General features: G+C 39.8%; 1 protein-coding gene across 2 annotated transcripts in view; it reads left to right on the top strand.

The window, feature by feature from the left end:
• LOC142202971 (high affinity cAMP-specific and IBMX-insensitive 3',5'-cyclic phosphodiesterase 8A-like) overlaps nt 1-27,433 on the top strand; it is a 136,763-nt gene that overhangs the window by 59,689 nt on the left and 49,641 nt on the right. For both annotated transcript variants that reach the window (XM_075273380.1, XM_075273379.1), the window contains exons 2-5: nt 10,586-10,642; nt 15,235-15,425; nt 18,620-18,676; nt 21,268-21,325. In XM_075273380.1, the coding sequence (XP_075129481.1) occupies nt 10,586-10,642; nt 15,235-15,425; nt 18,620-18,676; nt 21,268-21,325 (363 nt within the window). The remainder of the gene's footprint in view (nt 1-10,585; nt 10,643-15,234; nt 15,426-18,619; nt 18,677-21,267; nt 21,326-27,433) is intronic.

Genomic DNA, 27,433 nt, shown 5'->3' with positions numbered 1-27,433 from the left:
GGCACCCAGTGGACAATCATTCTGTGACTGGCTGCTTTTACAACTAAAATCTGTAACCATATTACCACTTACCATATGCTGTGTATATGGAGTCTTATAACGCTGAAAAGAGGTAGAAACTTTATAGTTAAGCCCCTGAAAAAGGGTTGTCTTATGAAGTCAACCCCCATATCCATCTACCTGTTGGGCTGTATATGGACTTCATATAGGGGTGTCCCTTGCTTGGGGCCAGTATGGAGAGCTGGTTTGTACGACCGATTCTTGTTCTGGCAGACTCAAGCTGTCCTTGTATTCCAGCTGAATGACTGCCAAATAATAATACATTTGTGTTGCAGCAGAAATGCCTGGCTGGCTGCGACTTCTAGCAGGAATATTAGCTCTTTTGTAGGGGTGCAGAAAATGAGACTCAGTGCAATTGGATCTAAAAACCCTTTAATGGCCAATAATTTACTTTAATTTTGTTTTTTTTCATGAGACTAGAGGATCTGTTGAAAACGACCGTGCCTGTAGTCATAGAATAACAGCCATATTACAATATTAAAATGCAGAGATATTACTGTATATTGATCCATTGATTTCTATGGCCTCATACACACAATGTGTATTTTCACGGTCCCATGTATGGCGCAGTCAGCCCCTACACAGCGAACAGAGCTGTCTGCATCCTGTTCTATTTTCTGTGTATCGGCTGCTGAGAACAGCTGATCAGTGGGTGTAGTAGGTTTCAGACCCCCGCAATATCTTATATTATACTAATATTTTTAACTCACAAAACCTTTTTAAGATAGGTGACATCTGCCACTGAAAATTCTATGTCTGTCTGTGTTAAGCATTTGTAATACTTTATTTGAATTAGTGCAGGGCTGCAACTTAAATCCATTGTAATAGCATCTATGTAACTGGCATCCAGTTTACATGTAGCATGTCGCCCATTTTATCTATGGTATGCTGTAAGTATATTACTAGTTGCATTTTCCAAACACATTGCGGTCTGATATTGAATACTATTCACCCCTGGACTTGTACGTGTCGCAGCTATGAGTGAATAACATTATGGGATGTTTTTATTGCTTGTAGATTCCACTTTATTTGTACCAATCTTGCAAAGTTTTGTTTATGTCTTTGGTTTTCTGTCTATTTTTGTAGTTCTAGTCTGTTGATTTTGTATGTTTTTCCATCATGTGACAATATTCAGGCATGTAAACAGAGAATCAATAAATGGACAAAGCAGGAAATGCTTGTTTGTTGGCTGATGGGATCGTGCAGGTATAAATATACTTGCTGGTAGGCAGCACATCTACCTGTGTAGACTGGGGATATGCTTCCAACATATCTATGTACAGGGTAGCAGCGGCACTGTTATGGAGGTGCAGAGGTAGAGTCCCAACCCCTTGTTCAAGTACACAAGATCTTCACACACTCAACTAGGGCAAATGCTGAATGATATCGTTTTATTAGGTCTGCAGCGGGATATACCTGACATTTCGGTAATGGCCTTCATCACATATATATGAACTGCGGAGTGTCGGGGGTGCAATCCTGCCACTAGTGACTGTTCGTCCTCCATGCAGTTTTCCTAGGCTCTTGAAAAGATCAATGCAGTTTAATGCTGAGCAACCTGTGGTATTGTCAATTGGTGCTTGTCCTTCCAGAGCACTGGCCCGTGTCTTTGCATCGGCCCATGCCATTCTATCCCACTATTAACTTGTCTGGTTAAATTGTATATCTCTGTTCCTGTGCTTGAAAATGAATTGTAAAGGGCCAATGTTGTGTAAAATGATGCAGATGTAGATGAAGAATAGTAATTTTGGCTTGTAACAAGTAATATTTCACATCAAATGTATAGGAAACGGGGGCCACACGGTGGCTCAGTGGTTAGCACTGCAGCCTTGCAGCGCTGGAGTCCTGGTGTTCAAATCCTGCCAAGGGCACAAAACCATCTGCAAGGAGTTTGTATGTTCTCCCCATGTTTGCATGGATTTCCATCCCATATTCCAAAGACATGTGCATTGTGAGCTCTATGTGGGGCTCACAATCTACATTTAAAAAAAAAAAAAAAAAAATGTATAGGAAACAATGTCCAGAAATTGTACATTACGTGCCATATGTCATAAACCTGCTCAGGCTATTTGGCTTCCCATGAAGCCAAATAACAGGCCATAACATGCAAGTTTGTGTATGAGGAAAATCAGACCTTGGAGTGTATACAGATTATGGGAACATTCTGCTAAGATATAACTGATATATAAAATAATCATGCCATTTTGCCATTATTTAATTTGTTTTCTTTTATGTAACTTTGTGTTTTGTTCTAATACGAATTATATTGAGGGTTTTTCTTTTTGCTATTTTTTTTTTCACAACATATATTTTTAGTTTTTCATGAATCCTATGTAAATATCATTACTTTGGTTTTGCATTTCTCCAAAATGTCTATCAGACATGATAGGATTCCTCTAGTCTTGTCCCACTTGTCCTGTTCTTTGAGGAAGTTATTTACACTATGGATGACTCTTTGCTGACGTGTGCTCACTGAACAATGTCATCAAATTTCCTGTTTTTTGGCCTTTGGAAAGCTGCTCTCCCATTTGCCACTTAGTAAAGAGATACATAGAGCCGGATACATACAACAGGCAGGATGTAAGGTTAATGCGGCATACTTAAGTAAATATGGTTGCTGTTCTGATAATTTATGGTTAACTGTTCTCCCCTTGTAGTAAGAAATTGTTCACTAAAGTGTTCACCCTGCATTATAGAAAACTTTGGGAATAATAATACATTTTATTTATTATAGCTCCAACACATTTTGCAGCACTTTACAAATCATAGGGTTCATGTACAGACAAAATAGACATTACAGCATAATAAATCAAATCACACAATAGGACTGAGGGCCCTGTTCTCAAGAGCTTACAATCTTATAATCAAAGCTTATAAATAAATACGCAAAATAAGTAACTAAAAGTATAGAAGAATAATGTGTAAGTGTGGATGTCAGATTGTAAAGAAAGATATTGGATCAGGCGACAATAGACCAATCGTTCCAAGGATTTGGAGATGAAACTCAGGGAGACGGGTCGGTAGTTAGCAGGATGGGACAAGGAAGGATTTCTCCCATAGTGGTGGTATCATAGCATGTTTGAAGGAGGAGGAAAATATTCCTGAAGAAAGAGAGAGATTACACATTTTAGCAAGGTAAATAGTGTCAGCCAGAGACGGAGACTGGAGAAGGTGTAAGAGGAAGAAAAAGGCCAGGAAGTTCCGGCAGCCCTTTTTGTTTTTTAATAATTATGTGTGTGTGTTTTTCAGATCATCCTGTAATGGATTTAAGTCTGTGCTTAAAATCACTTATTTTTCCACTACACCAGCAGGAAGCTTGTTCCAATGTCTAGTTCAGTAAAAAAAATTGGATTACAGGGATTTTTTTTTTTTAATAATGACAAAACATGTTGTTTTGTCCTCCTACCTTGTTACTCTAAAATCCAAACAGTATGATATATTTTCTGATCACTATTTCTAGTGGCTCTATAGACCCTGCAAACCAATAGAGTGCCCTGTCTTGTTCCTCTTGTAATAGTTAAACTGTTAAAGATCTGTTTATTATCAATTTTACAGTTATTAATCCAATTTATACACAATAACAAGTCAAATCATTATTTCCAAATGGAAACCACCCTCAATTCAGTCATAGGATAGGATCTCACTATCTATGAAACCTTTGAGGTAAGGCTGGACAGTTTATTGAATTACTTAGATTAATTTGTCGTTTCGTAGAAGCACAATTCTTATTTTTATCAGAGTTATGAAATTAAAGGGATCCTATCATACAAACGCTTTTTTTCTGAGTAACATGTCGGAATAGCCTTAAGAAAGGCTATTCTTCTCCTACCTTTTGTTGTCTTCTCCACGCCGCTGTTCACCTGAAATCCCGGTTTTTGTCGGTATGCAAATTAGTTCTCTTGCAGCTTTGAAAAGCGTTTGTATGATAGGATCCCATTAATGTAAGTCCATCTTGGAGTCTGATATTTTCCATGCAGACTTTCTCCTCCAGTCATAAGCTATGATCACTGTAGTTAATAGTTTGGTGGTAGGACAAAGAATCTTGCAACAGACATATCTGACTCCTCCTGTGCGCTTACTGAATGTTATGTTTTTTATTATGGGAAAAATGAGATGAAAAAATTGAGGATCACTCAAACTTGAAAAAATTCTACATAGTATTTTTAGGCAGAATCTCCCATCCATACCTGGAGGTTGGTATATATTCTTTTAAGTCTTCTAATTCTTCAAAGTACGGTAATTTGATCTCCCTAAAATAAATCCAGTTTTGATCCTGAAGGAACAAAAAGAAAAAATTTTTTGATAGTCAAGTAACTAAAAGTTATAGTTTCATATATGGAATGACCCGAACACAGATATGAGCCAAGTTGCTCACATATTGCTTTTAGCAATGCGCCTCCATAGTGTGAGGACACCATAAATCCGATCTGCGCTCCTTCTGGTTGGGAATGGGGTGAGAGATTTGGTTTGACTGCAGGTATTAGATGGAATTCAGTGTTTACAGAGGGTTTTAGCTTGCATTGTGATGTGCGATTTCATTTATTTTAGGTTTAGATGTATTGTGATTGAGTAACACAAGGCGACACAGGCAACTTTCATTCCTAGATCTGTTGAAAGATGTTGAAAACAGTTGTGGGTGTAACTCTGCATTGGCTGATTTCATGATCTAACCGGTTTCCCTTAATACGTTATTAGAAGGCCTGTAGTATAGCAAAGTGAGGAATTCTATTTTGCGTCTCCCAGTTTCTTATTGCAGAATACAGTATATTGAAGGTAACTATTGGTTAGTGGCGGTGGGCCAGGTAACATACACTGAACACTATACGTGCTGCTTTGAGTAGTTGATACCAGGAAGGCCTATTGCTATTTTATGGTGTATCAGTATATACTTTTGTCAAAATTTGGTTTTAATGGCCTGTCTATGTTTGTGTGACATCTGTTTTCATGGATCCTTATAGACTTGAGTCTGTTGGGACTGAAAAAGGACAAAAATAGCATGTCCTAATTTCTGACTTCACATCATCCCTTTAAAAAACAAACAAACATTGTGTGAATAGATCCATAAGCTTTCACTGATTTTAGTACAGTTGTGTGATGGCTGTTAAAAACAAACAAAAAAAAACAACAACGCTGTCATGTGTATGAATAGAGCCTTAGGCATCCTGTAAGGCTTTGTTTACCCCTGAGAAATAATACTTCTGAGGTACTTTTTCTCAATATTAAATGTTCAAGGGGATCCCCGGCTCAGGCCCTGAACAATTACCACTAGTTTAGCCTCGATTCCCATAACCATGGCTCCCTTGAACCAGTGTGTTATTATTTTTGTAAGAGAGGATGAATGTTGCAATTTTGCTTAAAGTAGAAACCAGTCTCCTGATATAAGATGACTAGATAACTTATGAGACCACTAAGACTAGGTTCACACCTGCGCTTGCTCTACGTTTGGGGTCTCTGTTCCCGAATCCACTCAAAAAATGCTGAAATCCACATTTTACCGCATTTTTCAGGAAGATCCAATTATAGTGTATGGGGTCCGCAGGTTTCCACAGGTAACCACTTTTTAAGCGGAGTGGGTTTCCATTCTTAGGGACCCAAGAACCTAGTGTAACCTGTTTATGTTGACCCTAAAATGTGGATATTTGACAATGCACATGAATGCGCCATTTTACATTTTTCTTGGAAAAAAAATTGCTCTGTCAACTATCTTTATACATGAAAGCCCTTTACCTAACAGGCACTGAGCCACGGCATAATAGATAGTATGGTATTGTACGATATGAAACATTACTATTATATACCCATTTTCAGTACCATTGCACAGCGATTGTTTGTGATGGAGCTAAGCTCTGCAGGGAGAAGAGAGTCTACGGAGAGTTTGTTCCCATAGTTACTTGGATCTTCTGCAACAGAATAAGAGGAAGATATCAGGAGGGGGAGGTTTTCTGTTTACTACTAGCAATCACATAATGTGTCACATTGATAACAGCAACAAGCTATCCCTGTAGAGCACAAGAACGTGCCAGGGTCAGGGACGCTCGTAGGGAACATCACTGAATTGCCACCATTCTCGGATTTGTCACACGTGACCTTATAATTTGCCACATTGTGCGTAAGTAGTACAGCACATGACAGTTCTGCAGGTCACTACATAGTAGAACTGTGCAATATACAGGGAACTGCTATGATGTGGTACCTTTGGTAGGCTTAATGAATGAAATCTGTTCTCCAAATGTCTTAGAAGAACGTTGTAGGGTGGATTATAATAAGAGTGACAACTGTGTACCTGAATGGATACTTAGGTAGTACTGACGGCTCCTGTGCTGCCCTATTGAGCAGATCGTGGTGGCAGTATTGTGTTTGAAGGGAACCTGTCATCAGTTTTATATTGTCCAGTCTACATCAACAGGGCACAGAGGTGTTTTGCGTTAACATACAGCAGCTATCCGTCGGCTTCTCTCCTCTTGGCTTGGCGTGATTGATGGGGTCTACCAATATGAGACCTGTCAGTCCATCTGAGGAGGATAAGAAGAGGCCACGCAATGTGTTGGATTGAGGTTTTCATTTACACTTTGTTTCTATTTTACTTTTGGAGTATGCAGCTGGAAATCTTCTGGCATACATGATAAATGTATCCATAGGCCCCATGTACTCAGTGTATGCCAAAATTGTGCCACAGTCGGAGTCCATTGGCAAATGGTTGAGTATGCAGATGAGCCCTGTAGTATTTGGATAATGTACACACAGTCCATGTGTTATAAAAGTACTTGTGAATGTCCCATTTATCTGAATGGAGTTTGCATAAATCCATGTGATTGCCATAATGACCATATTCCGGATGGAACAGATTTCCAGCTGCAAACATTTTGTCTATAAATGTGAATTTGCTGTAAAAGAGTTTTCCAAACTAACTGGAGAACCTACTGTTGGTTGGCAGATGTCTAAACTTAAAAAATAAGGCATATTCCCCTGCCCCTGGTGCTCCATTCATAAAACATGGCTGCTGCTCCTTTCACTTCCAGTTGGATGGAAGTGGTGAGGCTCCCCTGTCAGTCATGGACGCCTCCCCACATCCTACTGGATGCAGAGGGAATGGAGATCATGCCAATTAAACAGAATGGTTAGTCCAGAAAAATCCTTAAAAATGTGGGTTATATGTTAAGTGGATGAATCAAATACTGTACGCAACAAGACACAAACATGGGATGCATATTTTTTTTATCTTTGCCCAGTTTCCTGTGTATGAATCCTAAAGAATCAAACATTATTAGCTTCTATTTTGTTTTTTGAAGATCATCATCATGCTAAAAACGATAAAATTTGTAAGTTGTAGAAATAAAACCTTCCTTTTTGTGCAAAAGGAACCGTTTGCCCTTGTCACGAAGGGAGATGACCTTCCGGGCATGAAAAGGTTAGAAGGGGTTAGCCCATATCCTGAAATGATAATGAAATGGATAATCTTGTAAAGTGATGTGCTTGTCTTGGCGTGTGACCACTTAAGGTTGACATGGGAGGATTGCCTTCCTCCTTGCGCCTTCCGTTTGCTCAATGACGGTGAACTTTCTGGAGAGGCCGCTTACTCAGCAAAAGTGTCTCCTATTCCCTTCAGTTATCAATTCCTGCTTGATATGATTACTTAGGGAGAAGTCTTAAGTGTTTAACAAATTATGAAGAAGCGGACTTTTTAAGCTAGTACTTGTAGGCAGGGTTTTATTGATCTTAATGTATAGCAAAGGTTAGATATGATGCCAACTATTTTGCCCAAATGGAACAAATCAGACATAAAGCTGGTTCACCATTTCCATCTTATTGCCTTCTTTTTTTCCTTAAACCAGAGCAAAAATAGATATATAATGCATAAGTGGAGACAATACTTTCATATGAATCCACATGATCTAAATGTTTGATGTGCCTCCATGTACACTAAGACACACGCTGATGTTACAATATAGGGCCATACATTTCTGAGACCACCAAATTGATTAGTACAGATCTGTAAGATCTAGAGAGGACTATTTGTATTACTTTATCTTAAGTTCATTCCTATTACTAGCGTAGCAGGATTTTTTAGTTTTTTTTGTCTCGTTCACTTTTGTGCCAGGAAATAGTAGACATATTTTTTGACATGTCCACTTTGTGTCAAGAAATTGCCAAACTGTAAATGGTGGTAATGGGTTATGGTTTCTCTATATTTGGAGTGGATTGATTTTTCTGCTGGTTAATGATTAGAGTTGGTCGCTTTTCACATTTCCAGGAAATATAATCTTGTCTGCCAGAATACTTTCAAATACTGTAAGTGATGTCTAAGAAGACTAGACAAAACTATCATCGACTCTGAGTTTTTCTGGAGCCAAGGTCGAGTACAGATGATAAATGTTTACTGGACACAATAACAAACCTTGTTCCAGCAGAGGATTTAAAGTGATTTTATACTCATGTTGGAAGATACATGTACGTGTTTGGTGTTTCATGCCCATTGCTGAGCTTTTGCATCTTGCCATATTAGCATAAAATGAGGAGTATGTTACAAAAAATTTACAATGTCCTTCATAATGGACAGATAAGCTTGGTAGAAAACGTACCTTAGTGTTTTCTTTTGTTTTATAAGGTTAAGGCCCCATGTAGCGAACCACAGCCAAAAATCGCTACAGAATTTTGTTTTTTTTCTGCAGTATTTTTCACAGAAAGTCTGCCAACTTTTCCTTTGCGGAATTTCTACTCGTTATACCTATATAGAAAAACAGCAGCGTTTCCATAGTTATAATTTACATGCTGCGATTTTCAAAAACGTGGACGTTTTTGAAATCACAGCATTTCGGCAATGTGTGGATAGGATTATCCAGAATCCCATCCACTTTGCAGGTACTGTAAAACGCAGCATTTTCGCAATGGCTAAGACACCACGTACTGAGCCGCAGCCAAAAAATGCTGCGGAAAACTCTGCGGCAGAAACGTATTGTGTTTTTTTTTTTCTGCAGAGTTTTCACAGAAAGCATTCCTCTGCAGACTTTCCGTGTCAATTATACCTATGTAAACATTGAGATTGAGATTTACAAAAATGTGGGGCCCAGGCCTTAAAAGTTTTTTTCACTAACAAATGCTTATATCTTGCCTACTGGATCATGTGGGGTCATGTGGGGTTTAACTGCTGGGACTCTTAATAATCACAAGAACAGGGGTCCTAAGACCTCTGAATGAAGTGCAAGTACACATGTGTGACCACCACTATATTCACTTCTATAAGACTGATTGGAGCAAATGGATCATGGGCATACATACATACAGACTACTATCTATACTATAGACTATACAAACAATGGAGATTGTGGATCCCATTCTTGTGATCACTGGGGGTTTAACCACAGGCACCTGTCCTCTATAAAGTGTATCTAAAGCCATTGAGATCGATCTGGTTAGCCTCTACATATTACCGTAACTTTGTACTTTTCTGCTGTATGATGAACCTATAGAAGTACATACTCTGTGATCGTTTCTCTGACAGATACATTTCCTAAGATGAGGATTCATCTGCATTACCAGACAGGCCCTATAAATAAGAGTGACGATCTTTTACTTGCAAAAGTATATTCCTTATACATAAGACCAGTAAAACCTGCTCAACTTGTTATCCATAAAATGAATAGGTTCTAGAAGGAGCTACAAAGATGTTCTCAAAAATGGGAAATATAGAAATGAATCACAAATATCAGCTAATATTGTATTATTGAAAATAGTTGAAATGTATTGATGTGCAATGTGCTTGTCAACATAGATATATTGTCTTATTCTTTCTCAAATCGTAGCATTTTCATGTTCTCATTCACCTGATATGAATTAGGCATTGAAGGGGTTTTCCAGCATGTTGATATTGATGACCTTTCCTTAGTATAGGTTATCAATATAAGACCCTAGGGGGTCCGACAACCTCCACCTATGAGCTGTTGAAGTATCTGCAACATTCAGACAAGCGCTGCAGCTTCTTCATTGAATACCAAACACAGCGCTGTACATTTAATGGTGACAACTGGGCTTTGTATTGCAATTTAATTGGACTAAGATGCAAACAAACCATGTGACCTATGAACATGATGTTGTAGATTATTTGGCAGCGGTGCCAGGTTATAGATCCCCAACAATCGATACTTATGACCTATCGTAAGAATAGGTTATCCATATCAAATTCCTGGAAACCCCAGTTTCTTATTCTCAAAGTGTCACTAAACAAAACTATTGAGATACATAGCTGGGAAATTACCGTACTTAAAATATGAAGGGGTAGTCTTTGGAGATTTACTTATTTTTCAGAACACCCCTTTAAGATCAAGTCTTTTTGTTATGTAACTCTCCAATGTGTACGTGATCACAGCGGGATATTAATTGCTAGTTACATTGTGAAGCCTCTGCCTTTGGTACATGTTCAGTACATTGTTCTGTCTCTTGGTATTTGGTATTTTATTATATGCCTTTGCTTATAACATATCCTACAGCAGTAGTAGTACTGAACTAATGTGTTTTATTTTTCTCATAGGCAGCTGTAACAGAGGTGCAGTTTGGTCCGATGAGACTCCACCAAGATCAACTTCAGGTATTGTTAAGTCAAGTTGTTTATTTCTTCATATATATATATATATATATATATATATATATATATATATATATATATATATATATATATATATATCTTGCTGTTATTTTTGTAATAAGAAACCAAAGCATATACCTGAAGGATACAGTGGAGAGGTACTTGCATCATTACCAATGTTAGTTCTTATGGTGGTTGGAAGCAGAAAAATTGGTAAGTGTAAGGATATGAGAAAGTTTCAAAAGGGTAGGCAACTGGGTCAGAGAAGGGGTCACAGTATTCGCTTCTTCAAACCGCTGATCAGCAGGGAACCCAAGTGTCGGACCCCTGCAGATCTTTTATTGTTTCCCATATTGAAAATAGGTCATCAAATAAAATGAACTGAAATAACCCGTGAAGGTTCCCTACACATAAGAGAGAAGGTGACTGACCCCTTTGACTTTTCCCTGTTCTTTGCCCCGTGGGGGACAGATAGTGCCATTGTGAAGGGATCTTGGTTCCTCTAGTGTTACATATTGACAGTTGTATTCTGCCTTTACATTTACACTCCACACCAGCCATACTTTTTCCCGTAAGTGATAGTTGCTCCGTAACAAATTAATGTCTGGTATATCTTGTTTTTTATACGTGGACACTGTTCACACACCTCATAGGTATTTTCCAGCAGGTTTCCACTACTCTTTGGCAGCCTGAATAGTGTAGCATGTTGTGCCATTTTTTTCTTGTGAAAAAACAGAAATGAAAATGTGTATATGTATGGCATGTACAGTATATCTATCTATACAGACCGTCAAAATTATATTACTGAAGAAACTGGTGAAAAAGCTCCTCCTTGGAGTGGTGTATATCAGTGTGTCCCAAACTGTGCTCCAGAAACCATCTACAGTTACTCCGCAATATGGTGAGAATAAACGGTTAACAATAAAAAATAGGTAACTCTGAAGGGTTTCAAAATTAAAATATTGGTTCACATGCACTCCTACTGGTGTGACACTACGGTCTGTTCAGCGAATATACGAGGCCGGCGGATTAACGCTTCACGGTTGGACAGCACTTCCAAACTGGTCTCAGACCGCCCTTTCCGACTTAATACGTCGGTCTCGTATATTCGCTAAACAAACTGTACCTATGGACGGAAGTGCTTTAGTCATCTTAGTTTGCGCACAAACTAAAATTTGCACACAAGAAAATGGTCGTTTGATTACTGTGTAAGCGGCCATTTTTCTTGTGGCCGCAAGCATGCGCAGTCGGCTCTGCCCGAGGCCTACTAGTTTGACCGCCTGTGCCGGAAGAAAACGCGTTAAGAGGACATACCTGAAGAAGAAGGAGGTGTCGCTGGAGAGTTCTCTCGCAGCATTGGGGATGCTCCCAGTGCTGTTTGAGCGCTGGGGCCCGCCCCCAGTGCTGTGAGAGAACTCAATTGCATACCATTGTAAACCAGGATTTCTACCGAACGGCAGCGCAAAGAAGACATCTAAAGGTAGGAGAAGATGTGTTAGTGAGAAAAAAATGAGTTTTAATGATAGGATCCCTTGAAGTGCCCCCTACAGAATTTCTGTACTGAATAGTGCTCCTCGACTCAAAAAGTTGGGGAAACACTGGTGTATATTATCTGAATTAATGGCATTATATGAGATAAATGTATTGTCTGAATCATAGTTATTCTGATAATTTTATATGTGTTCAAGCTACTAACATTAACATACAAAGCGATCCACAACCTGTCCCCTCCATATATCTCCAAACTAATCTCCCACTACCTGCACACACGTAACCTCAGATCCTCCAATGACCTCCTACTCCGCTCTGCTCTCATCCGCTCCTCACACAACTGCCTCCAAGATTTCTCCCGTGCATCCCCCATACTCTGGAACTCCTTACCAAGACACATAAGACTGACCCCCACAATCACAGGCTTCAAGAAGGCCCTGAAGACTCACCTATTCAGGAAGGCCTACAACCTCCTATAACACCACTGCCACCACACCGCTTTCTGAACAGTCTCCCCCTCTCCTTCTGTCTCTACCCCCCTTCCCCCATACACTGTAAGCCCTTGCGGGCAGGACCCTCTACCCCACTGTGCCAGTCGGTCATTGTTAGTATTATATCTTTTTGTATATTTTGTGTACTGTATGTAAACCCCAAATGTAAAGCACCATGGAATTAATGGTGCTATATAAATAAACAATAATAATAATAATAATATATGATAAACTGGCTCACAGGTAGTGCAAGACTTTCAGGTACTTGTCATTACAATGACTACACCCTTTTGCCCATTTTTGCAAACTGATCTATTAGCTGTATATGCTGCTGTACCGATCTGTAGTCCTAGGAGCTAAAACCTCCCACCATCCCTCTCTGAAATGGCTGATAGGTTGCTGTCTATGCACATACAGACAGTGCCATTAACTGCTCTGAAAGCCACAGAAGGTCAAGAGGAGAGAGCCCATAACCCATGCAATTGCTTGATACCATCCCCTACGTTTTTTTTTTTTTGTTAATTTGGCCTTTACCTATTGGATTATTCCAACAGGTAGTGGACATATCAGTAGTGACATTACATGTGCCGAACATGACAGCTTAGGTCGGTCATTGACCTCACTGGTTACATTAGCCTCAGCACTTCTGGTTAGACCAGTTCCAGCGCTGGAGGGAAAGGGGAACACGCAGGATGTAATGCCACAGATACAGCTTCTGTGCCCATGGAATTACAGCGCCGTAATAGTACTGAGCTGTGCCAGAATTATATACATGCCAAGACATACTACTGTGGAGAGGGAAGGGGTTTAAAGAGGTTGTCCATTATTATTTTTTAACTAGGCCGGGGAAGGTAAAAGAAAAAAAACTATACTCTAGTGTCCTCGTAGCACGGTCCAATCCTTTTGTTCAGCTGTCTTCTTGCAAGGGAATTCCTCGATGGCTGTGACTTCCTGGGTTCCTTCCACTGAGGCCGCTGATTGGCATCAGTGGTCACATCATTGCTAAGGCCAATCTGCACCCTCAGCAGCTACAAGAAGGGATCTGGGAAGACAACAGCTTCAGGACCGTGCTTGGAAGCACTGAAGCATTGTGGATAGGTGAATATATTTTTCTAAAATTTTTTCACCTCTCCCAGCCTCATTAAAAAAATAAAATTTTAGCCCGGACAACTCCTTTAAGTTGGCTAATTTTCTTGAAGGTTATTTGAGATAGGATCCATCAAAAATATACAGCACAACACTTTCTTTTATGTTCTTTCACTGCTGTATTACAAATCCTTACAGGTCTGAGTTTGGAGCTGTAATACAGTGATAGGCCTGGTTCACATCTATGTTCGGGCCATTCTGTTCCTCGCTCTGCATGAAAAATACATAGGAAAAGGTCCTGCAAACAGCACTTTTCTCTCCGCATTTATCATGTGGAAACAGAGTGGAAAGCACATGGACCCATTATAGTCTATGGGGTCCGCGGGTTTCTTTAGGTAACCGTTTTTTATGTGGATAAGGTTTCCTTTCGGGGGGGTCCCCAAGTGAACTCCCCAAACAGAAACCCATGCGCAGATGTGAACCAAGGCATACTGTGTTTTTTAATTGGTGGCCGTACTGCAGAAATGGCTTTCCTTTAATAGCATTGCTTTGTGGCAGTACCATATGTGACTACAGAAATATATAGAACATTGTCATTTGTGCAGAGGCAACATGACTCTTTTGGCTTCAAAATACTCTCCAAAAACCAGCTGGGAGCACATCGGAAAACTGAAGACAAGCCGCTGTTTTCTGCCACAGGTTTACATTTGTGACTAGGCTTATATACAGTAGGGTTGTCAAGTTTGAGGCCTCGTGCGGAAACGCGGCTTTTTTTTGTTGCAGATTTTGTTGCAGTCTTTTGAGCCAAAGCCCAAGTGGATTGAGCAGAAGGAAGAAGTATAAGAACTTTCTATATTTTTTTCCATTCCTATTGTAGCAATTCTTGGCTTTGGCTACAAAAGCCACAACAAAATCTGCAACAGAAAAAATCTGCATTTCTGCAACATGGGGCCTCAGCCTAAGACTGGTTTTGGCGACGAGTTTGAGGTGGCCTAAAATTCCTTTCCAAATTTCACCATCTGAACATGCCCAAGGATCTCCTGCTCTAAGTCCTGCCATGTGTTCTGCCAATGTGTTCAAGACTGAAGAGTGAGGTTCAGGCATACCTGTTTTTTTAAGTACTTGTACTCCTCCAAAAATAACAATTTGTTCTTGGAAGAGATGTGTTGTATCCTTCCTAAACTGCAATAACAGACTCAAACATTTTTTTCAATCTCTTACAATCCCTTTTACATACAGGAGCGGGGCTTCACTTTAATTATGGCCTTTCTTTCTAGCGCCATCTACCATGTGTTTTGTACTAAGAAGGGAATGACATCTGACATGCTACAAGAACAACAATATCTGGAACTGTAATTTTATGCGCAGTGGATGTGGGAAGTCATTATCTTTGGTTTTGTGTCAAAACATCATAAAATATATAAAAATCATTTTCTTGCTTTGAAATAAATTATTCAGCAGCTGAAAAGATTTAACATTAGTAAAACATTTTCAGACATTCTTTCTTCTTCCACTTCTGTTTATTAGGTACTTTTAGTATTTGCCAAAGAAGATAGCCAGAGTAATGGATTCTGTTGTGCATGTGAGAAAGCGGGTTTTAAGTCTAACATTGCCAAGACACCAGAATCTGCTTTGGAAAGCTTTTTAGATAAACATCATGAAATTATCATTATCGATCATCGACAGTCACGGTGTTTTGATGCAGAAGCTCTATGCAGGTAAGCTATGCTTTATAAATACTAGTATGTACCTTCTGACATATTCATTACAACATATTCACTTTCTGGCTCCATTCACACAACCTATTTTCATGTGAAAAAAATCTGATGCGGAATCCACAACAGAAATCCTAGACTGAGCAGGAGCAATATGATGGCTCAGTGGTTAGCACTGCAGCCATGCAGCACTAGAGTCTTGGGTTCAAATCCTGCCAAGGACAACATCTGCAAGGATTTTGTATGTTCTCCCTGTGTTTGTGTGGATTTCCTTCCACACTCCAAAGACATACTGATAGGTAAAACATAAATTGTGAGCCCTATATGGGGAGCACAATCTACATTAAAAAATATATATATATCATAGACTGTCTCTCAAATTTGTGCTGTAGATTTGCAGTTTGATTTGGCACAGATCCACACATGGGCTCATCGTGTGGTAACCCACCCCCAAATCCTCTGTATAAACTATGGCTCAGATTTCTTTAATGTGAACATACCCTAAGTTGATATTTCAGTTGAGTGAAACAAAAAAATCTGCATTTCTGCAAATGAAACAACAAAAATACAAATTATCTGAATCTGAATTATTGACAACCATAAAAACAGCAAAAATGTCAATTAACAGAAGCGGCTGCCACTGTCGGACAACCCTATAGCCGCTCATCTTGATGGGGGTCTTTTCTTTGATTCTGGAGAAAGGTACTACTTAGTAGGTGGGAGTAAAGAATATTTTATCTCTGGCCTGAATTACATAGAATCTTAGTGCTATCTGCCAGACAACTTAGCGTGAGTTCACAAGGAGTAAAGTGCCGTGTGATGTGGCACGTATACGCCGCGTGAGATTTTGCGGGCCGTATACGCTCCCATTGATTTCAATGGGAGCCGGGATTGTATACGCGTCGCTATTTTGCGGGTGTGATTTTGTGGCTGCAAAATCACGGCCGCAAAATAGCGCCGCGTATACGATCCCGGCTCCCATTGAAATCAATGGGAGCGTATACGGCCCGCAAAATCTCACGTGGCGTATACGTGCCACATCACACGGCACTTTACTCTGTGTGAACTCACCCTTAAGGATTTCCTATACATGTAACAACCACCTGAAGACACAGACAAACACGGTTTCTGAGTTTGAACAATTCAAACTAGTTCTATATACTTCTATTACAAATAATGGCTCACAGGGTAGTAATACTCCAGACAGCGTCTATGGTGACATCATGTGACCACAGAATGTAATAGCTCTGACACTATAAATGCATAAAGCTATTAGGTCATGTGACAGAGAGATGTGATGTCACTATGGCCTTACAGGTGTTATTGGTTGGTTGAGACCCTGGGGCATCATTTGTTAGAATATACTGAGTAGAAGCTTATTTTATTATAGCACTACTGTTTGCAACACTATTAGCTAAAGAAACAAAGTATAACAAATAAAATAAGCTCTTTGATAATAATTTGTCCTACACAGAAAACTTTTTTCCTCTGCCGCTTCCAGTTTTTAAATGGCAGACTCCATTATGGCCAGTGGGGTCTGCTATTATGTGTGTACATATAACTGCTGTTGTAGCGGTCCGGCTGATCGCAACCTGCAATAGACATGAACTCCTCCACTCCCTCATACATTAGTGTAACGCTAGGTACATAGTAGTGCCCTACTCTCTGTTCTTCGGGATATCAGAACGATGGAGAGTCCGGCACTAGTATGAACCTAGTGTTACAGTGATGTATGAGGGAATCGAGGAGTCCATGTCTGTTGCCAGTTGCGGCCACCATGTTTGTGATGTGCGTTTGCTATATATTCCAGATAAGCTCCTGACATACATAGTTACATTAGCCTAAAAGAGTATTATTTGGCTAGTTTATTATGGAGCGCTGAACCATTTCCCACAATTTGCTATATCACTTTAGATTATATGGGCATTCTATCAATTTCTACTATTTATTGCCCTTTTTTTCCCCAAAGGACACTAGAAAAAAAAAGAAGTGTTTGCTCATAATTGTATTATCAGTAAAGAAACGTGTGAATATGGGGAGTGTAGTGGGAATGGTTATTTAAGGAAGAAAAATAAGATTATAAAAAAAATATTATTGGAAATGTTTATTTTATTTTCCTAAAAGTGATAAATCCTGAGCTTTCCGGGTAATAACAGATCCTGGCGTTGAGTTCTGTAAATACGCAGCTGTCAATTCTTGGTGCCGTGCTGAGTAATACTCTGATAAGGGTTGTTTCTCTCCAGGGCTCAATAATACACATGATTCTCTACTGCTCTCAGTAGGCAGGACTATCCTCTCTAGATACAGGAAACCTGGTCATGTCCTCACTTCTGACCTGGCGGCTGAGTTCACACATGGGAGTGGTAGCTTGTTATACTAAACATATTCTGTGTCACGTTCAGCCATTGTGTTTATTTCGGGACAATTTGTTATGTTGATGTGCTTTTAATAATGATATGGCATTGAATGCACATTCTGGTTCTGTTCTCCTCTTCACTCTCATGCCTTACTAATGCACTGACGTATCATAAAAAGTCAGGGGCAGTCATTTATCTTTAATATTTGGTGCAATCCCTGTGATATTGTGACTTGTAGGTTCCATAAGTGTATAATGTGACTTTTTAGAGGTTTACAGAGTAGCGTCATTTTGCGCCTAGTAATGCTACTTTTGTATTAGGTGCAATTGTTGAATCTAATGAATTTCTATGTAGCCCACTCCCACTCTTTATGAGAAACCGCAAATAATACTGGACTTACGTTAAATCAGGCACAAATTTATCAGAAAAGTACATAAAAGGACAATGAATATGGCTAATGGTTATTACAGGTGAGATTAAGCACAAATTACATCTGTCATACATCATTATGGTGTAGAAAATTGTATTACATATTGTAGCATACGTATTTAAGTTGCTTGTCTCTTGCGGTAGCTAATCTGAACTATCTTATACACCCATATTTTACTGTTTACTGGGACTATGATATTGATGACTTATCCTTGGGACAGACAGACAAGTGATCTCTTTAGCAGAACCTCTTTGGAACGGTAACATCTTCAGTAGGGTTTTGTGTCATGCATGTATGACATTAGACAAAGATAGCGAAATAGAGTGTGATATAATGCAGTCATTTCAGGTTCTCTGCTATGATAACATTTCAGGATTTTGTTACTGACTATTTCTTTACTTATATTTAAGGTCCATCAGAGCTACCAAACCTTCAGAAAACGCTGTCATTATTGCTGTAGTTAAAAGGTAAGTATAAGAATAATGTTATCACATTGTCCTCTCTAATATGTTCTAGATGGGGGGTTTTTATGTATAAAAGTTTTAGAAAATTAGATTTTTTTTCTTTGCAAGAATTTTAATAAGTTGTTTAGTTTGAGCAAATAAATGTTCCTGTTTGTACAATGAAAATATAATACGTTTTCCTATATACTTTCTGTATCGGTTCTCTAGATCTCTGCTTGCTGTCATTCACTTTGCTTATTCCAGTGGGTATAAATCAGTCCATGGTCATGTGATGTACGGTTCATGGTCATGTGACGTACGGTTCATGGTCATGTGATGTACGGTCCATGGTCATGTGATGTACGGTCCATGGTCATGTGATGTACGGTCCATGGTCATGTGATGTACGGTCCATGGTCATGTGATGTACGGTCCATGGTCATGTCATGTACGGTCCATGGTCATGTCATGTACGGTCCATGGTCATGTGATGTATGGTCCATGGTCATGTGATGACACACAGGTGCACAGCTCGTTACCAGACAGATGTCTAATTACTGTGCAGTCACTGTAACAAGCTGTGTACCTGTGTGTGCATCCCATGACCATGGACCTTACATCACATGACTATGGACTGATTTGTACCCACTGGAACTAAGCGAAATGAATGACAGCAAGCAGAGATCTAGAAAATTGATACAGAAAGTAGGAAACTGTATTCTATTTTATGTGATAGACTCAAGCGCACCCCATTTTCTGTCCATGTATCCAGTTTTATATACTACCCTAATTCTTTTGCTTCGCCTGTACTGCAAATGACAAAGTATAAGAACATGAGCATCTTAAAAATCTTGTCCATAAAGTCATGTGTATCAAACTAAGTAGGGCTAGAGACCAAAGTGCTAGTCAAAAAGGTGTTACAAATGAAAGAATTCAATGGCTTATATTGCAGCCAGGATAGTTGCCTCTCCTTACTTTCCTGCGATGTTGTGGTGTTTGGCACTTTTGAGGAGGTGTTTTATCCTGCATGCTGAGACAAGCTCCTGCACTGTGTTGTTCAGATGTTTTTGGTGAGAGTTTTCTAATGGACGCTGGAACTTTGCGCTGCTGGAGAGGTATTTTATGTAGCAATGCAGGATTTCTTTTTGCTATGGGTGTTATGTATGCTGCAGTGTGGTATTCATTGCTACTGGTGAGGATATTATGTGTAAAGCACAGTCATTTTTGGTGTTTGCTTGGAACTCTATAATAGTATTTCTTTCCTGGTGAGGCTCCAGCATCACAACAGATTGACTGGTGAGACCCAAGTCCAAAAGGTTTGAAAAGTCCTGTGTTACAGTGAAAGAAAAAGGAAGGGGATAGGCAAGTCATAAGTAGGTGCCACAGACAGAAGGTCTCATAGTACATTCATTAGATATAATCCACTTAAAAGGATTATCCACTTGTTTTCACATCTAAGAGTAAGGCCTGGTTCACATCTGCGTTTGGTATTCCATTCGGGGAGTTCACTTGGGGACCCCCGAACAGAATACCGAATGCATTAAAAAGCAGTTAGCAATGAAAGCACATGACTCCATAGAACATGTGGAGAGAGAAAAGTACTTCATGAACTACTTTTCTCGATGCATGACTCGTGCGGAAAACACATGGACCCCATTATAGTCTGTGGGGTCCGTATACTTTCATTGGTCATCGCTTTTTAATGCATTCGGTATTCTGTTCGGGGGTCTCCAAGTGGACTCCCCAAATGGAATTCCGAATGCAGAAGACTGTTGCTGGTGAGCATATGTGCCTTCAAAATAGCAATTTTTTTTTTAATTGCATCTTGAGTGAATGAGATTATATATGGGCAGTCGGAGTTCAACATGCATGATCTTTATATTGTTAAGGAAGACAAATCCCTGCCAAAGGAGTCTAGTGGCGACATACTAATAACTATTGTCATGGGCAGGACCCTCTTTCTTTGTGTACTGGGTAGTCTCGGGATGATTGTACCTGCTTATTTGTATCTTTTGTTCATGTGTCTTGTATGTAAGCCAATTTTGTATTCCATATGTAAAGTGACCTGAAAGTTAAAGGGGGTTTTATGGGCAAAAAAATTATTTTTTAAAAATGGGTTTTTTAGTTCTATTTATGGGTTAATAAGTGCATCCAAATACCTTTTAGCAGCCCTAGGCATATGGGTAAATATACTTTTTTTTTTTTTTTTTTTTATTTAGGTAGTAAAATAGAAGTTAGGCAAGGGGAAAGGGTTTAGCTTAGTGTTAAGGTTTTAGTTTATGCCGGAAAACCCCTTTAATGATGTTATAAAATAAATAATAAGGCCATCATGGTAAGTTGTCCTGTATAGGCAAGCTTTTTTTAAAAAAAAATTTTTTTGCATATGAATATCATCTTAATGTTTCAGATTTCATGAAGGAGCGCCCATGAGCTAGGCCCCAAAGAGCATTAATATTACATCCTAGTTAGAACTAGCCTGAGATACTAATGTTTACATGTTAAATGACATGTATTCAGCGCACAAGATTAATGATGTTGGAATAGTAGCTATGCGATAGATAATGCTTATTCTGCTGACGCTTTTCCTTTTTATTTTCCATGTCCTGCCATTGAAGACAAAGTGATCGAGATGAAACGTCGATAATGCCTCTAATATCTGCTGGATTTACCAGGGTATGTGCAATAAGAATATTGTTCTAGAGACTTACTGTCAGTTTGGAAAGTTGACAAGTTCTTGGAAAGCTGTTGGTTGTAGATATTCTCGTAATAGTTTAGCTTCACTAACATATTAGGGAGCGGCATTGTGAGCAATTCCCAAATATCAGTTTATAGTCTGCTATTAGGGAAACAGCAATGGGGGAATTATATTGGTATAGAAAAGAAGGGCTCTTAGCAGACACTGAGGGTTTTTAATGGCAGCTCCCTCTCTATGTATTATGCTAGTGAGGAAAAGGTCTGTTACAATGTTCTCCTCTCCAACTTGCAGTTCCTGTGTTGTGCAGACAGAACCAAGCTGCCCTATCTTATTACCCCTTCTAAGTCCCTGCACCACATATGAACCTTTGTAATATACGTTAAGTGATTTGGCTCTTTTCTGTGAAATCCTGAGCTGTATGCCATTTCCAGTTGCTTATTTTTTTTTTCTCCCATTTCTCTTGCTGCTTGATAGTGCCTGACTTTGGCTCAGAAAACTGCATCAAAATCTGCAACACAAAAAGCAGCTTTTCCACAATGAGGAGCCGTAACCTTAGGTCTGGGTCTCACGTGGCGTAAACGACGTGAAGTAAAATGCAACGGTTAAGGGCTAGTTCACACGGGGTTCCGCGTGAACACATTTCGTCGCGGCTTTCTGCTCCAGATTAGGTCCAAATGAAGGGGCCTAGTCCAGAGGGTGGTGTCGCGAGGCGAACGCCGTGGCTGAATCAGCCGCAGAATCCACCTGAAGAAAGGGCAGCTCGCTTCATTTTGGTTTGTTTCCGCTCAATGGGAAGTGGCAGGATTTTGATGCGGGTTCCGCGTAAAAATCCTGACCATTTTGCCCAACGTGAACTAGCCCTTACAGTTCCTACCATCAACACATTGAAATAAAATATGCGCAGTGGAAACTCTGCGATTTTCAAAACGTGGTTTTGGAAATCGCAGCATGTAATTTTACCTATGGAAGCACTGGCAGTTATCTTGTAGGCATAATGTAAGCAGAAAGTCTGCAGAGGAAACCTCTGTGGACTTTATATGAAAAGCAATGCAAGAAAAACCCGTGGTGCGTTGCCACTGCAGTTTTTCACGCAAGTTTTTTTGTTTTTGCTGTGGCCCGCTACGTGAGGCCTTAGCCTTAAAGAGGTTTCACTTTTTTTCAGCAATAGTTAGCACTTTTTCCCCTCTGCAAGCACTATCAGTAATTTGTCAGTTCTCCCTGAGCTGATGGATGAGACAAACTGACATAAATTGTAAATCAACTACTTTGAGTGTGATAGCTCGTATTTAGCTCCACAGTCAGATTAAGCCTCTGTCCCATATAGAGATCACAATCTGAATTCCCTATCAGTATGTTTTTGGAACGTGGGAGGAAACTAGAATATCCAGTGGAAATTTGCACAAACGCTGAGTCTTGTGTTGTGTATTGTGGCAGTAGAGCTACTGTGCTTTGATGCTCCACCTTCCATGTGTGTGCATCTCTACTTTTAACACATGAGCATACAGTTGTGCAATAGGTGTGTGTATTTTCTATGGTATTGTATTTAAACAATGTCTAAGGGCAAGTTCACACTACTAAATTTGGAAACCACTTTGAAGCAGATTCTACTTTAAAAACATCTCCAAATTCTGACCGAATCTGCAAGGCAGCACCAGCATCCTGCCCTATCCTGCCACAGATTTTGTGGCTGATACACCCTTAAATGGTGCGGAAGACTCTGCTGATTAAAACCCCGTTATATCTTAGGCTAACCAGTCTATAAAGCCGCAGTCTCCGCCGCGAGAATCACAGGGACAGAAAGTGGAGAGACGACTAGCCTTATACAATCCTCCCCTCAATAACTAGATCCTAAAATCAGGGTAGTGTTTGCACCCTGCTGTATATGTGATTGCATATATGAAGGTTTCACTGCAAATTTTACCTCTGGATTTGTGCGCATGAAATCCTCAGTGTAATATATTATACATCCACAAAATGTCAACTTTATTGTAGATTTGTCACAGACCACTGTCAGTGTAGTGAGATGACAACCATGATACAGCTAACAGAGAGGTAGATTTTTGGCGTCATAATGAGGGTGATGCGTTATGATGTCACTATATCCTGATACATTGATAACCCTGAATTGTGGCTTTATCCATAATATGGCTGTCACCACTGAGGTGTCAGGTCCATTGTAATTGCTGCTTTTCTCATTTGTGCCCCCTGTTGTAGCTGAGGTGAAGCAGATGTGTTTACATAGGCCCAGTTTTTATGTGTTACATTTCACAGAGCCGGCACCATCCATAATATGAGCATATTGAGTTCACTTGTGAAATCTGAAAGTGACATGACAGTTGTAGAGCCCATTTTTCCTGGAACTCTCACATGAGAAGTATTTTTTGAAGAACCGTCTTGCCTTTTGATCTGCTAAAATCAAAGAATTAAAGTATGGCCCTGTGCTGGTTCTCTGCATTGTTCCCTACCTCCAGTATATAGGTTTCAATACTGAAGAAGCACCGGCTGTTTTTGGAAGAATGCTTTCACACTACATTTTTTGTTTCAGCCAGGAAAACCAAAAAATTTTATTTTTATTTTTGCTGGATCCAGAAAAAAAAATCTGTTGATCTGTTTTCTTGTGGTTACATGTGTTGGGCCTTATTCACACATGTTTTCTGTCTGTAGATGAAAAAGGATGCTGGTTTTCGCAGGATGGAATTACCGTATATACTCGAGTATAAAAAATTTTTTTTGCTTGACTCGAGTATAAGCCTAGGGGGGCTTTTTCAGCACAAAAATTGTGCTTAAAAATTCAGCTTATACTCGAGTATATACGGTATGTGTTTCCTGTTTGCTAGGTTTTTTTTGTTTGTTTTTTTGTTTTAAACAAAAATGCATGGGGACTGAGCCATCAAAAAATAATAATAATAATTTCCTGCTGAAACAAAAAAATGTGGTGTGACAACAGCCTAAGGCATAGGAACAGGAGGACGGACTAAACAATGAAGACTGATTCATCTAATGACTCCTAACAACAGATCCCCTGGGACCCCACTGACTGTAATAGAGTCTGTGGGGTAGCCGTTATTTTCGCCATCATTTCCCCATGCAGTCCTGCATGCAAAACGTTTTCATCTGTGATTTTAGATGGCCTGTGACCGAGGCTCTGAATTGAATAGATTTCAATGGACAGAGATCTGGACATGTACTCCCACCTCTCCATTTATTCTTTGCCTGAATACGACAGCCAGTAGTCACCACATCAGAGATGTCAGGGGACTTACATTCTCAATATAGTTGTGGTTTCAAGAGGTGCACTACCATAAATGCCAGGGATGGAATTACCCCTTTAATAACATTCCAAAAATGGATTTGTGGAAAAAAAATTTGTCACAGTAGCCGTGTGGATATTTTCACTCTATGCTCTCTATTACACGTGTCGAAGCTTGGAAAGGGGCGGATAGCCAACCATAGTGTCCACATGTGAGATGCCCTGAATCTCATTCATACAATGGTTTGCATTTCTGTCCCGTAACATTCACCTTAATTTATTCTGTATTTGATACCATATTTTTTACACTGTGTGAAAGCAGCTCCTCTAGTGAAGAATAGAGTCCATGACCTAGGGGAAGTTTTACCATGCCTGGTATACAGAAAACTGAATATCTAAGCATTGTACACTTGTATGCAAACAATATGCTATTGCTATGTGAAATAGGCGGCCATAGCCCTGCAGGTGTGATAGTGAGGGACTAGGGGAAGACTGCAGAGGGCAGTAGAAGAGTAACTATAACATCCTTATCAAGTTCTAAAACAGTTTTTCTGGCAGGAATGTCGGCATGGTATACTCTACCATATTCCTCAATCTTACATTGCTTGTATGTGGAATATGGTATATTGTACAGTATTACTACAGTAGTGTTCCTGGTTTTAAAGGCAGGCAAATACTATAAAGCTTTAAATGACCTCATTTTTTTGTGTATATCCTGCTGTATGAGAATATAGTAGTATATATATATTTCTTTGAAAATGAACTTACCACCATATGTGTCCTGAATACACCTGTGTACATGGGCCTCTAGGTAAGCGCTGCTTACATTTAGCTGTTCTGTAATCCTTTAGTAGACTAATAATGTGAATGGCCAAAGTTTGGTAGAAGTGGAATTTTTCCTGGCAGAAACAATCTGTGCGACGTCAGCAGTGTTCCAGGGTAGTGGAATACTGCCAAAAATTTGGGACCATCCCTCTGTATCTGGGACACTTGGTAACTACGTAATATTATTTTTGGAATACCTCCCTAATAGTAGTGGAATGTTCTGACAGTAATATACAAGTCTGCTGCAGCCTTAAATCCCCAAACTATTATATATTCTGAGAAAATATTTCATACAGGACCTTAAAACTTGTCCTATCCCTACTGTTGTAGGAATTGTATTCTAGGAGAGAATACCTCTGTAATACAGTATCTAAGAAGACATGTAGAAATTAAAAAACCTTACTATACATCTGTATGAAATTGGAGACATAGAGTAGTGCAACAGTCCGCCATAGACATTGATGAGTGCAGTATTACAACTCCAGACAGCGCTGTAAGGCCCAGCATTGAGAAGAATTAGGTGCTTGGTCTTGGCTGTTGTCATTTGGAGTTGTCCTGTACTTTTCCTTTATATTTACCGTATTTTTCGGACTATAAGACGCACCTAGGTTTTAGAGGAGGAAAATAGGGGAAAAAAAATTTGAAGCAAAAAATGGTAAAATATTTAATATATGGGAGTTGTAGTTTTGCAACAGCTGCAAGGCCACATTGACAGGTGACCCTGCAGCTGTACGGGGACGCATAGAGTGTTTTTTTTTTGCGGGGCCAGAAGTACTTTTTAGTTATACCATTTTGGGGAATATCTATTGCTTAGATCACCTTGTATTGAAAAAAACCCGGTGGTTTATGACATATGATTTTCTACTTTTATATATATATATTCTAGGGACAGGAGGTGATTTAGAACTTTTATTTATTTCATATTTTTATCATATATTTTTAAAGCTTTTTTTTTTTTTTTTTTTTTTTTTACTATTTTATTCCCCCCCGGGGGCTTGAACCTGCGGTCACTTGATTGCAAGTCCCATAGACGGCAATACAACTGTATTGCCGTCTATGGGACCTTCTGTCTATTAGTATTACGGCTGGTCATAGACCCAGCCGCAATACTAATATAGCAGTGACAGGCCTGGGAGCCTCATTAGGCTCCCGGCTGTCACCCGAACAGGTCGGCTCCTGCGATATCGCCACACAGGAGCCGGCCTGCAACTTTACAGGTATGGGGCCAGTGGGGACCGGCCCCGGGGGAGAAGAGGCCGCTGATACAGACTGTAGACCCGGCATCCGCTGTACTAGAGAGGCGGATGCCGGGGAGGGATAGACGCCAGCACAGGTGCCGGGGCCTGAGACATCGCTGCGCTCCACTGTCCTGCATGAAGCCAGCGGCGGGGGGACAGAGGAGCGGAATAGCATCGCCGCTGCTGGCTTCTTGCAGGGCAGAGGAGCGCAGCAATGTCTCAGGCCCCGGCACCTGTAATGGCGTCTATCACTTGCCGGCTTCCGCCTCTCTATTACGGCGGGTGCCAGGCGCCACATTCAGACTATAAGACGCACCCTTCTTTTCCCCCCGAATTTTGGGGAAAAAAAGTGCGTCTTATAGTCCGAAAAATACGTTGTTGTTCCTTCTGTCTTACTGCAGCTGTTCCCTATAAAGTTATTTGGCACCAATTTTACTTGATTTATTATATGGTCTACAATGTATATTATTATTTTTTTTTTTTCATCTGTTTTCTTATTGTCCCAGAATCGCTAAAAGTATTAGTTTAAGGATTGATACTTTATACAGTTAGCAGTGTTAACAATGTGTTCACTACTAAGACATGCTAATATCGGACCATGACCTCCACACACCTATAGATTTCATGGATGAGCCCAGCCCGCAAAGCAGAATGTAAGAGACAAAACAGTCCTGTCCTGAGTTTTGCATCGAGGCTCATGGACCCCTATACAGGCCCATGGTAATACACTGCCATGTATGTGGGGCCAATAGAAAATAATGGGTCAGTACTTA

This window comes from Leptodactylus fuscus, chromosome 5, assembly GCF_031893055.1.
Source record: "Leptodactylus fuscus isolate aLepFus1 chromosome 5, aLepFus1.hap2, whole genome shotgun sequence".
NCBI classification, from domain to species: Eukaryota; Metazoa; Chordata; class Amphibia; order Anura; family Leptodactylidae; genus Leptodactylus; species Leptodactylus fuscus.
This window is presented reverse-complemented; position numbering and strand designations above follow the sequence as displayed.